A 13502-nucleotide genomic window follows, 5' to 3' on the forward strand; every position below is an offset into this window, starting at 1 on the left:
GCGCTGAAATGGGTCTCTCTCTCTCACACATGTGAAGCCGGAAGCTGTTGAAACTGAAGCTGCAACTGCAGAAGTAAAGATTGAATTGCGTGGCCTAGAAGATCTCCTCTTTGGAACTACGCTGTAGGTTCATCTGAACCTCCTTTGAAAGCCGCAACTTTTTGTGGTGGAATGAAGTCAATCCGACGAACGGTTTGCAAGATATCGACTGCCCTAGTTTGAAGCCGTAAACTGCTAAAACTGAAGCTGCAACTGCAGAAGCAAAGATTGACTTGCGTGGCATAGAAGATCTCCTCATCTGAACTGTGCTATAGGTTCATCTGAACCTCCTCTGGAAGCTGAAACTTTTGGTGGTGGAATGAAGTCAATCTGACTGTCGGTTTGTGAGATATGGTCTGCCCTAGTTTGATAATGAAGCCGCTAATGCTGATGCTACTGATCTAGGGTTTGCCACTGCTGATATGAATCATATTTATTGTACTATTTCTCTCTGTTGAATTATTGAAGATAAAAGAAGATTTGATCAAAGGGTTTCCGCACACATTGTGGGGTTTGTCCCTGGCTAGCCGCCACATCTTGTGTCTCTTGTCTTGGCTTGTTTTCTGTCGATCGTTTAATGTTCTATCTGCACTTTACTTTATGTACATGTGATTGCTAATCGGTGGAATATAATAAGAAAAAGAAGTAAACTGTTATAATCATAGAACATACCATAACTTAACATGGTATCGGAGCTGAGGTGAAGACAAAACCCAAGCAAGAGCAAGAGCAATCATTGAAGAGAAGATTGGCAAGGCCATCCTAAAATAACTATGGGGTCCTCAACACTCTTTCCTACCGAAGACAAGCTCTGTGAGAAAGTTGACTATCACGGATGGAAGATGTCTATCGATCTAACCCTTGAAGAGGCAATATTGTTGAGCCTTCATCAAATGCATCTGCTGCTGCCTGGAACAAATGGAAAAATGGAGAAGTCAAAACAAAGAAGATCATCCGGGACTCTATCGACAAGCGCTTGGTGGCCTACATCTCTGATCTAGACACCTCCAAGGAAATCTACGACAGACTGGTGAGTTTATTTAAAGTTAATGATGCAAATCAAGTTTTGTTTCTTAGAAATAAGTTGAGGGAAATCAAGAAGGGTAAAGATGAAAGTATGCAAGCATACTTCTTAAGAATCACTGAGATCAAGAACGATCTCCTATCTATTGGGGAAACCATTACTGACAGAGAAATGGCACTCACAACTCTCGGAGGATTACCATCTGAATGGTATGTGTTTAGGACTACTCTTTTGAACTATAATGTAATTCCTGGTTTCGAGGAATTAATGGCTAGATGCATTCAAGAAGAAACAAGGGAAGAAGTGCAATGCCTAAAGGTCCTCCTGTTGCCTTTTATTCTCATGCAAAGAAAAGAAATAATTCCGGGACTAAATCAAAAGGAAAGGTTGGACCTAAGGCTAGAAGAAAATGACGATGTTACATTTGCGATAAAGCAAGTCACTATGTATGAGATCATGAGCATCATGATGAATGAGATCATGGACATAAAGGGCAACATGAGATCATGAACATATAGGATAGCATGATGATAATGCACACTAGTTTGAGCAGCATTATGATGGATAAAATCATGGACATGGGCAACATGATGATAATCATGATTAGAGAAGCATGGTACAGTATGCAGTGGTGCAACTCGAAATCCCTCTAATGGAAATCAAAGGAATGACAAATTCAACAGCAAAGATAAGAGGAGAGTTGGGAATCAATGAAGAGGACAAGCATTCAAAAAGGCTATAAATTCCAAGATGTATTATATGTACCTGATCTCAAAAAGAACCTGGTATCCATCTCGGCAATGGAAGACAAAGGCTATAAGGTAACCTTCAACGATGGTAAGGTACGCATATGGAAAAATAATGTTAAAGATGCTTTCACTCTTGGGTTTTGAGTTGATTCTTTATATCAAGTCGATGGAAGTCCGCTAGGTGTCATGTCTTGTGACACAATCCGAACTTTGGCATCGGAGGTTTGCCCACCTTCATTACAAAGCTCTACCCGATGTAAGACAGATTGTAACAGGGATGCCTGAATTCCAAGTAAAGAAAGAAGGTGTATGTCCGGGATGTGCCGAAGGAAAGCTCAAAAGGGGACCATTCCCTTCAAGTCAAAGCAAGACCTCCAATATATTACAACTAGTTCATTCAGACATATCAGGTATGATGCCTGTGAACTCCTTGGGAGGATACTCATATTATCTCACTTTTATAGATGACCATTCTCGAAAGACCTGGATATACTTCTTGAAAAAGAAGGATGAAGTGTTCCCTTGGTTCCGACACTTCAAAGCCCTAATCGAGAATCAAACCGAAAAGAAGATCAAGATCTTAAGAACTGACAATGGGACTGAATATGAATCTAATGAGTTCCATGATTTTTGTAAAGAGGCTGGCATCAAGAGGGAGACTACTACACCATATACTCCTGAACAAAATGGTGTGGTAGAAAGGAAGAACCGCACAATTATGGAAGCTGTCCGGGCCATGCTACATGATCAAAGTCTTCCTAAGTTTCTATGGGCTGAAGCTGCAAACACTGTCGTATATGTACAAAATCGATGCCCTCATCAAGCATTGGGTTCCAAGACTCCTAAAGAAAAATTCACCGGTAAGAAACCGGATGTTTCTCATTTTAAAATTTTTGGAAGCCCTGTATACTTTCATGTGCAGAAAGAGAAAATAAATAAATTGGGAGCATCTGGAAAGAAGGGAATTTTCGTGGGCTATGGTGAAAATACTAAAAGCTATAGAATCTATGTAGCCGGTCAAAGGGAAGTCATAATTAGTCATGATGTCACCTTTGACGAAGATATGGCTCTCAGCAAGGTGATCAATCTTCCGACCTTGAGGAGCTCTCAAGAAGCCGACACCAGGGAACCGAAAGAAAAGGATGATGAATCAATGCCTGATGTAGAAGAACCCATGGATCTGATTGATCCTCCTCCATATGAGCCTTCCTCTTCTAGGAAGAGGCCTTCGTGGCTTAAGGGGTTACTTGATGGTGCTGAAGGACATGCTGCACCCCGAGGAACCTTTCATGAAAGTAAGAAACTTAACAGGTATCAGGGATACCTGACCATCATGAGCACGATCATACAAAATGAACCTTCATCATTCTCAGATGTCATCAAGCATTAACTATGGAAGGATGCTATGACCATAGAATATGAGTCTATTATGGAGAATGATGTCTGGGAAGTAGTTCCCAGGCCCTGGACAAGACAATTGTTACTTCAAAATGGCTTTACAAGATAAAGCATATAGCAAATGGAAGTATGGAAAAGTATAAGGGTCATTTTGTTGCTCATGGTTTCTCCCAGAAGGAAGGTATAGACTATGATGTGATATTTGCACCTGTTTCTAGATATACAACCATCCGCTCGATCATAGCCCTTGCCACTTCACAAGGATGGAACCTACATCAGATGGATGTCAAGACTGCATTCTTGCACGGTTTGATCAAAGAAGAGGTCTACGTGGAGCAATCCGAAGGATTTGAGATTTATGATTGAAAATCTCATGTATGCAGGTTGAAGAAGACTCTCTATGGGCTGAAGCAAGCACCCCGAGCATGGTATGAGAGGATCGATAGCTACTTGATGAAGTTGGGATTCACTAGGAGTGAAGTCGTTCCTAACCTTTACTTTAAGGTTGAAGATGACAAGCCTCTCATACTGCTGTTGTATGTGGATGACCTCTTTCTAACAGGTGTAGACCCTCTCATTCACAAATGTAAGAGGGAGCTGGCTTCTGAATTTGAAATAAAGGACCAAGGACTTGAAGTATGGCAGAAGACAAGGGAAATTTTCCTATCTCAAGGAAAATATGTGGTAAAGATATTGGAAAGATTCGGTATGATGGACTGCAAGCCTGTGACTACCTCGAGGATCTTAACTTTTAGAAGTTATATGGTAGTGATGTCGGACCAGACTTGGGAAATGCCTCTGAGTTTCAAAAACTCATTCGCATTGATGTTCTTGGTGAACCTCCGTCCGAACATATGTTTTGCAGTTAGCATTGTGAGCTCATATTTGGTTGAGCCTCACTGAATTGATGCCAGGAATCTTCTGAGATGTCTTCAGGACACAATCTCTCATGGATTAAGATACACTGCCGGAGATGTGAGACTACTTGGATATACTGATGTTGATTGGGCAGGCAGTGTGGTGGACCGTAAGAGCACTTTCGGGTGCCGTTTCACCTTGGGATCGGCTTCGATATCCCGGATGAGCAGGAAGCAGAAGTCGGTGGCTTTGAGCACCGCCAAAGCAGGATATATTGTTGCTAGCATGACCTCATGTGAGGCAGTCTGGTTGTGAAAGCTCTTCAATGAGTTGTTTGGATTTACATTGGATACCACTGTGATTCTCTATAACAACTAGAGGTGGGATTTGATTATTGAGGAATCCCGTATTCGTCGATTGCTCCAGCAGATAGAAATCATCTGGGATATGGTAATTTGATGAGCAAGGATGCTCCATCGCATTAAGATGATGTACAGGTTGATACACCTTGTCAAAGCCCTGGGGAAAGATCTAATCTATGATTTTCCCAAATGACTTGGAGTCGGCAAGAAACCCTTGTACAAGGGTCCTGCTTGTTGCATACATTGAGCTCTGGGAGCTCTGAGGGCTTGCGGTTATTACTGGAGCAACATACGACCATAGGGTGACTCACCCTCCCCTGGTGGTGCGCACTGGAACAAGATGATTCGCTCTCTTGTGGGACAAGATGATTCGCTCTCTTGTGGAACAGGATGATTCGCTCTCCTGTGTAGCAGGATGATTAGTTCTCCTGTGAGGCCTGGATTGATGTGTTCTCCATGGCAGCCTGGATTGATGTGTTCTCCACGGCGATTGTAGCAGGATTGATGTGTTCTCCTGTGAGGCCTGGATTGATGTGTTCTCCATGGCAATTGTAGCAGGATTGATGTGTTCTCCTGTGAGGACAGGATTGATTAGTTCTCCTGTCGAGGCATCCTACCCATGCAGTCTGGGACTCATGGGAAGTACCTCTCATCTGATCAATGAGCAGGGAAATGAAGTTAGGGACCATAGTAGTACCGATGGACGCATCGTTGTAACTACCGTACTCCCTACGCTAGGATGACCTCCATTGATCTGGGATCAATGATACTGGTCTGGGACCAGTGGTAGGAGTTGTACCATACTATGACGCTGACTTCGGGTCGGTTGAGACTGGTCTGGGATCAGTGGTACATACTCTGAGACTGACTTTGAGTCAGTGGAGGATGATATTGGTCTGGGACCATTGGAGTTGTACTCACTATGACGCTGACTTTGGGTTGGTTGAGACTGGTTTGGGACCAGTGGTACATACTCTGAGACTGACTTTGAGTCAGTATGATACATCCTTGATCATTTCTTCTTCTTCATAATTCGGACAAAAGCAGAGTAGAACAGAACAATGTAAGAGCAGAGCAGAATAGAACAAAACAGTACAGATCAGTGCAGGGCAGAACAAGACAAAGCAGAACAGGCAAAATAGAGCAGAGTAGGGCAAGGGTCAGGCTGTACAAGGCAGTGAATTTGATGGATGAATAGTAACGACCGATAGACATATTGCAGATGAAGTTCTCCATGGTTGAGAGGGAGTGTTAAAATTGGAAACCAGGGAAAAAATTCATGTGGGTCATCTTATTCATGGCTAATAATATTTTTATTAGATTCCTCTCGTCGAGAGGTGTAGGATTGATATAAAGATCATCCAATTCCGATAAGTATTCATGGAGATATGAATTTATTTTGATTATGGAATTATTATCAAGCCGACCTACAACTCATGTAGGCTCAAAAGCCCAACAGTCGCATCTATTCACCCACCAACGTTGTGTATAAATTAAGATGACTTTTCCTCATTTAGACTCACTCATCTCATCACATCTCTCTCTCTCTCTACTGCGCAGATATGAGTCTCTTCTCTACTGCGCTGAAATGGGTCTCTCTCTCTCTCACATGTGAAGCCAGAAGCTGTTGAAACTGAAGCTGCAACTGCAGAAGTAAAGATTGACTTGCGTGGCCTAGAAGATCTCCTCTTTGGAATTGTGCTGTAGGTTCATCTGAACCTCCTCTGAAAGCCGCAACTTTTGGTGGTGGAATGAAGTCAATCCGACGAACGGTTTGCAAGATATCGACTGCCCTAGTTTGAAGCCGTAAACTACTAAAACTGAAGCTGCAACTGCAGAAGCAAAGATTGACTTGCATGGCCTAGAAGATCTCCTCATCTGAACTGCGCTGTAGGTTCATCTGAACCTCCTCTGGAAACCGAAACTTTTGGTGGTGGAATAAAGTCAATCCGACTGTCGGTTTGTGAGATATGGTCTGCCCTAGTTTTATAATGAAGTCGCTAATGCTGATGCTACTGATCTAAGGTTTGCTACTGCTGATATGAATCAGATTTATTGTACTATTTCTCTCTACTGAATTATTGAAGATAAAATAAGATTTGATCAAAGGGTTTCCCCACACATTGTGGGGTTTGTTCCTGGCTAGCCGCCACATCTTGTGTCTCTTGTCTTGGCTTGTTTTCTGTCGATCGTTTAATGTTCTATCTGCACTTTACTTTATGTACATGTGATTGCTAATCAGTGGAATATAATAAGAAAAAGAAGTAAACTGTTATAAGCATAGAACATACCATAACTTAACAAATGGAAATACATTCACTATCATATGTTGGTGCCACTCTCAGTGATGAGCTAGTTCTCATTAACACAAATATTAACCAATTCCAGATAGTACTGAGAAATGAAGCAACTATAGACGATGAAAATACTGAGGTTGTAGCAGAAAGCTACAAAGTGAAAGATATCATTAACATAAATCTTAACCAATTCTAGATAGTACTGAGAAATGAAGCAACTATAGATGATGACAATACTAAGGTTGTAGCAGAAAGCTACAAAGTGAAAGAAATGTATGAGGCATCAATGGAACTGTTTGGGACATTCAAATACATAGGGGAAGGAAAGCTAAATACAAATGAATCGATATTGTAACATCCATGGCTAAAAGTGTTTGAGGGGAAGCAATTTTAGGCGTGGAGGATTTTAATGTGTCCTATCACATGGGTTAAAGACATGATATTCCCCTTGCGTAGTCATCTCCTAATAAGTTAGTGAAAAGGAAAAGTTAATCTAGGATATCCATCTTAATTTACCCAAATTTGTTATTATTATATAAAAAGAGTAAATAATAAGTAATAGGAAAGAAAAAGTATTTTATTTTAAAAGGGGAAAAATCACTTAGGAGGGAAAATTGACTTTTTCAATAAAATAATAATAAAGGAAAATCGAGAAGCTTGGAGAAGTATCATTCTATTCCATCATATCATTTGCTATTGATAAGGAGCTCAAGTGAGTTCACTTTGAGGGGTTTTAGGGAAGCCTTCACTCTAGCTTTGGTGGATCTCTTACCACCTTAATTAGATCTCATCCATCTTGGGTGAACTCTTTGCTACCCCAGTGGAATTCATTTTTGTGTTTTTTTTGAAGATCTGACGAGAATTGTTTGTAGGCGATTGTTTGGTATTGTGATTTATTATTGCATGGATTACTACTACTATTCCAAGATTGTTTGCAGAAGTCGACATTGCTACTTGAGGCTGATAAATATGGAAAATCCAAGCACCATTCCCTTCCAATATTGAGCTATATCGAATAGGCTTATACTAGAGATTAGCTAATCTTGTTTGGAGCGGAAATCTATCTTCTGGTGGGTCGAGGGTTTCAAGAAACAATCCTGCCACAAATTCCTCAGGTTAGCAAGAGACTAAGCAATCATTCTCCTTCATGATTAGAGGCCGAAACTGCAAGTTGTGCTCATTTCCAGATTGAGGGTTAAGTACCAAATCCTCACAAGATCACCCAGAGACAAAGAAAAAAGGGTTGAATCAATAGTGATCCCGAATTTATTTTTGTTCAACAAAAGTTTCAAAGGATCGCATTTTTGTGAGAATCTTTGTTTCATAGGGAACATTGTTATTGTGCCGAGAGACGCTCTCAACCTAGTATGATAGCGATGTTGTATCGTGATGTTTAACATTTTGACTAATTCAAATTACATAAACATTAATTAAATTTAAAAAACAAAAATGAATAAAAAGATTAATGTAATATAAGGTAGATATTTTAACCATGTGAAATGTAAGCTATTTAAAGGAAGATATTAAACCAGCCTATACTAATCTTAATTCTGGATTTAAAAATTAATTAAATTTAAAAAATAAAATTGAGTAAAAAGATTAATGTAATACAGGGTAAATATTTTAACCATGTGAAATGTAGGCTATTTAAAGAAAGATATTAAACCAGCCTATACCCATCTTAATTCTGGATTTACCAAGTAGCTAGAAGAGATCAAATATATTGATATTCAAACTTAATCCCCTAAATACTTAATAAATCCAGAGTTAAAATAAATCTAAACCAGTTACTAAAACAGAGCTACCATTCAAAAGTGGAAAAAACTTCCCTCAAAATCCCATTCTATCCATTAAGGGGTTGATTCCTTGCAGTGTGTTACGGGTAAGGCGTGTAGATTTGTTGAAATTCTTTGGTACCAGTCAAATAGGAGATCGAATTGCAGAACCGCTGTTCCAGATCAGAAAGACTTACTTGTTCTCCTAAGGGACGAATTGATGTTGTGCCTGTAGCAGTCCTTAGTAGCTGTGGATTTCAAGACTTTCCCAAGACGAGTTTGTTGGATGGTATATGGTGTAGCCACAAAAACCTATAAACGCCGCCTATCTATATGTAACGCCGACTTCTGTCATTTATCATTCTTAATCCTACGCCGACCTTCTGTCATTTGTTAATCTTAACTCTAATATTTGAAGATTTTAATAGTAAGATGCTTATATTAATACGGCTTAGAATTGTTTCATAAGACATAATTTCGTTCGCAGGGAGATCCAATTTGATGGGGATTTTCTGATTTCAGTTACAGGTTTACAACGTTTCAAATAATTCGTCTAATCTGCAGATCCGGAGTTCAAATTGCTGGGAGAAAAAGAAGAAAGAGGAGGTTCTCTTCCTTACTGTCATGGATCCTTCATTTGTTATGCCCCCTGCAAAGCGGAAATATGAATGGGATTCCGAAGAGCCCAATGCTAGAAAGAAAAGGCGTGCTTCTGCATCATCTCGGGGCCCACCACCTCCTCTGAAAATTGGACCCGACGAAACAGTTTTTCGTATACTTTGTGTTGGGTCAAAAACTGGAGGTATAGTTGGCAAGGGAGGCAGCATTATAAAGCAAATCAGGCGCGAGACAGGTGCAAAGATCAGAATTGAGGAGGGTGTTCTAGGCTGCGAGGAGAGGGTTATTGTTATTGTAGCTCCAGAGAAGGATATAGATAGACAGACAGAGCAAACTGCTGATGAACGCAGTGCTGCAAAGGGACAGGACGGAACTGTGGCGGAGGAGAAAGGAGGTGGAAGTGAAGAAGACCTTGAAAAAGAGAAACATATTTCTCCAGCACAAGAAGCACTTCTTCGCGTTCATGACAGAATATTGGAAGGAGAACCTGATGTAAAGGTGGACAAGGAGACTGATAAGAAGACAACTCCGACAGTTACTAGATTGCTGGTGCCTATTAATCAAGTTGGTTGTGTTCTTGGCAAAGGTGGAAAGATTATCCAACAAATTCGCATAGAAAGTGGTTCTCAAATCCGTGTTCTTTCAAGACAACAAGTTCCTGCATGCGCCTTACCCACAGATGAAGTGGTGCAAATTATGGGAGATGTGACCGCTGTCAAAAAGGCTCTATTAGCTGTATCTCACCTTCTTCGTGAAAACCCTCCTCGTCATCGAGAAAATTTTCATACTACTAGACCTGTCGGTCATCTTTCTCAGGGTTCTGGCATTCCACGCGGTGATATAATTTCCCGAAAGAATTCTTCAGTGACGCAAGGAGCTAGATTTCCTGCTGTTAAGCCATTTGGTGATATTGACTATCATTCGAAGGGACCTTCGTCGGTTTCTATGATGCATGAAACAGGGCCTAACATGAGCCTAAGTTCATCCACAGGAGGAAATTACATTTCGGCTGTTATGCTCAAATGATAAGGTTGGAGGAATCATTGGAAAAGCTGGTACTATAGTTCAAGGACTCCAGAGGGACACAGGTGCAGATATCAAGATTGCCAATTCTGTTCCTGAGGAAGATGAACGTGTTGTCATCATTACAGCATCTGCGGTCCCAGAAGGTAGACTTTCTCCTGCACAGAATGCTCTTCTTCGGGTGTACAATCGTGTTGTCACTTCTAGACCTGAGAAAGATAAATTTGCAACGGCAAGACTCCTTGTCCCGTCAAACCAGATTGGGTGCTTGCTTGGAAAGGGTGGCATAATTATTGCTGAGATGAGAAAATTAACTGGATCAAATATATTGATTTTTCGTAAGGACCAATTGCCAAAATGTGCATCCCAAAATGACCAAGTTGTGCAGGTCACTGGTGAACGGGGGTCAGTTCAAGAAGCATTGGTATGGATATCAACAAGGTTGCAAAACAATTTATTCCCAGAAAAACCTGTTTCAGTTGCTGGTGTTGGTATTTTTCCTGAGGCTGGTGTTGATATTTACCATGAGCACATACCTCCAGTTCCTGGACCAATGGCACCATTCAGGGGAAGACCTGAACCTGGTTTGTCTCCTGGAATGTATCCACATTATAGAGGACCACTACAGGACATTTATCAAGGAGAACGGTTATCTCACAATGTTGATCGTCCAGGATTCCCTCCCAATGTGCATCGTCCTGTAGGTATGAATCGCAACATTGACCAACCACCACCACCAGGTCCATGGGCAGTGCAAGGAATGGGTGACGGCAGTGCACAGAGCATGACTGACTATGGAAGAGGATATCCACAAAGAGGAAGTCTGGGAAGTGGAAGTCAATCAGCTGTTGTGAGAAATATGACTGTAGAGGTTGTTGTCCCAGAACGTGTCATTGGCTCTATATATGGGGAGAATGGCAGCAACTTAGCCCATATTCAACAGATTTCTGGAACAAGAGTTATAATGAATGACCCTAGACCTGGGGCAACTGAAGGCCTTGTTATAATATCAGGAACACCTGACCAAACTCTCGCTGCTCAAAGCCTTGTTCAAGCTTTCATTATGAGTGGGCAGTCCTCACCATGATTGCCTTTAATTTTTGAAGACGAAGACAAAGAAGCTTGGAGTCGGAGAGCCAAAAAATTTACAGATTTGTGACCAACACTTCTAAAAACATTTGAGGACTCTAAATAGCGAGTACATTCAAACATTGCAGATTTAGCAATTGATCAACGGAAGCCAATTCAATTCTAATTTCCTGTGAGTGGGGGTTTTAACGGTTGACTAGGCCCATGGATATTTCTGAGGTTGAAACAAATTCAAGAAGATGATGAAACATCGTTTTTTTTATCCATCGAATGTTAAGAGATTACTTTTTGTTGTACTCTTTATGGAAAACGTCCTTGCTTATAAGCAAAGCTCTATTGTCATAGTTTACATTAAACTCTCAATTTTCGAACAGACAAACGAGTTCCTAGTGGTTAACTCTATTTTTGAAACATCAAAATTTGATGACAGGTTGTCGATTAAAAGGAGGACCCAGGTGAGTTTACTACAGAGAGAACTGAAGCGATCTGGTATTGGATCTGAATATTGTTGTGTCATCTACTCCATATGGCCGGGCAGAAGAGAAAAAACCCGGATACAACCTGTGGACCGATGAATGATTACCAGAAGATGCGGCCGCAGGAGGACAAATATTGCACCAGGGACCTTTTGAGAGTGAAAATACCTGATTACTGTTTACAACAGTTAGAAGAGAGGATGAGACAAGCACCAAGGGGAAGGGAGGAGGCAATGTGCAATGGAGAAGCAACTTTTGTCACATTGCTTTCAAAAGCACATATTTCCATGTGAAAGGCCATTTTTTGGCTTTATCAGGTTGTGGGAAAGAAATGGAATAGGAGTCCAATGTTGGTATGGAAAATGTGGCTTCAAAATCAAAGAAACCCAAGAATGAAGACCCCCTTCCATTTTTGAGGAAAGGCACCATCAAATTTCCATTTGAGAGTTCTACTTTTGTTGGGGGACAAGCAGCAAAAAGAAGAGCAACTGCACTTGGTCCAATGGACAAGATTTTCCAAAAAGAGAGACGGGAAGAGCTTGATCTCACCATTGCCTTCTTCTTCTATCAAAACTTTATATTATTTAATGTTGCACACTCACCTCTATTTATTGAGATGTGCCGAGCTCTAACTCAAGGGGCTCCATCAGGATATGTACCTCCTGGGTCAGAGAAGCTGAGAACCAAATTGTTGACGAAGGAAAAAAAAGAGGTGCAAAAAGTGCTTGAGCCTATTGTAGCATCATGGCCAACATCTAGGGTTAGCATTGTTTCTGATGGATGGACAAATCCAACACGACACCTGATCATCAACTTCATGGTGTCTTCATTGAATGGTCTAGTTTTCTTGAAAGTAGTGGATACACTTGGAGAATACAAGGATGCACAATTTATTGGTGAGTTATTTGTTAAGGTTATTGAAGATGTAGGTGTTGATTCTTGTGTGAAAATCATTACAGATAATGCACCTATTTGCAAGGTTGCTGGCATGATTGTGGAAGCTAAATCCACAAGTGTTTTTGACACCTTGCATTGTCCATTCATTGAACATAGCGCTAAAATCCATTACTTCTGATGTGCTTTGGATTGGTAACATTATTGAGGATGCACGACATATCCGTAACTTTGTGCAAAACCATACAAATTCCCTCACTATCTACAAGGAGTACACCAATATATCATTGTTGAAGATTGCTAATACACGGTCTGCCTCTTCATTCATGATGTTGAAGAGGTTGAGGGAGGTCAAGACCGCTCTTGGGTCCATCGTTATTTACGAGTTTTGGTCTTTTTGGAGAAAGACAAATTAGGTAGCCTCTAAAAGAGTGAAGGACACAGTTCTAGATGATGCTTGGTGGGAGAGGGTAGATCTAATTATTCGAATCATGGACCCTATCATTTCTTTGCTTCAATTTGCATATAAAGACAAACCCATCTTAGGAGAGGTTTATGAGGGATGGGATTCCATGATTGAGTCTGTGAGGAGCATTATTCTACAGAGTGAATGCCCCGAGTATGAGACATCACCAGAGGCCTTCTATGATACTATACAGGATATTCTTGTCAGAATATAGGACAAGAATTGTACACCTTTACATTGTTTGGCTCACTCATTGAACCCAAAATACTACAACCATGAGTGGCTGAATGATGGACCTTCCTGCAGATTCCCTCCTCACATGGATGGTGAAATCTCACAGGGGATGAAAGATGCATTCAGGAGCGTTTTTCAGGATAGAGCATTGCTTTATGAGGTGGAGGATGCCTTTGCAAAGTTTTCCACTGGCACTGGTC

General features: G+C 40.9%; 1 protein-coding gene across 1 annotated transcript; it reads left to right on the forward strand.

Annotated features, from left to right (window-relative positions):
• Positions 1-9103: 9103 nt before the first annotated feature.
• LOC149214714 (RNA-binding KH domain-containing protein RCF3-like) lies at positions 9104-11382 on the forward strand. Its single transcript, XM_089389485.1, has 2 exons — positions 9104-10059; positions 10112-11382. The coding sequence occupies exons 1-2, from the start codon at positions 9127-9129 to the stop codon at positions 11228-11230; spliced, it is 2052 nt and encodes a 683-aa protein (XP_089245611.1). The 5' UTR covers positions 9104-9126; the 3' UTR covers positions 11231-11382.
• The last annotated feature ends 2120 nt before the right edge of the window (positions 11383-13502 follow it).

This window comes from Pinus tabuliformis, chromosome 1_1 (genome assembly GCF_031772625.1).
Source record: "Pinus tabuliformis cultivar Carrire ecotype Pingquan chromosome 1_1, CPIR1, whole genome shotgun sequence".
Taxonomy (NCBI): domain Eukaryota; kingdom Viridiplantae; phylum Streptophyta; class Pinopsida; order Pinales; family Pinaceae; genus Pinus; species Pinus tabuliformis.

Bases quoted from the DNA above. Each gene is read 5' to 3' on its own strand.
- LOC149214714 (XM_089389485.1), top strand. From the start codon at position 9,127: ATGGATCCTTCATTTGTTATGCCCCCTGCAAAGCGGAAATATGAATGG. The intron at 10,060-10,111 runs GTTTCTATGATG...GTTCATCCACAG, and splicing joins ATTCGAAGGGACCTTCGTCG to GAGGAAATTACATTTCGGCT.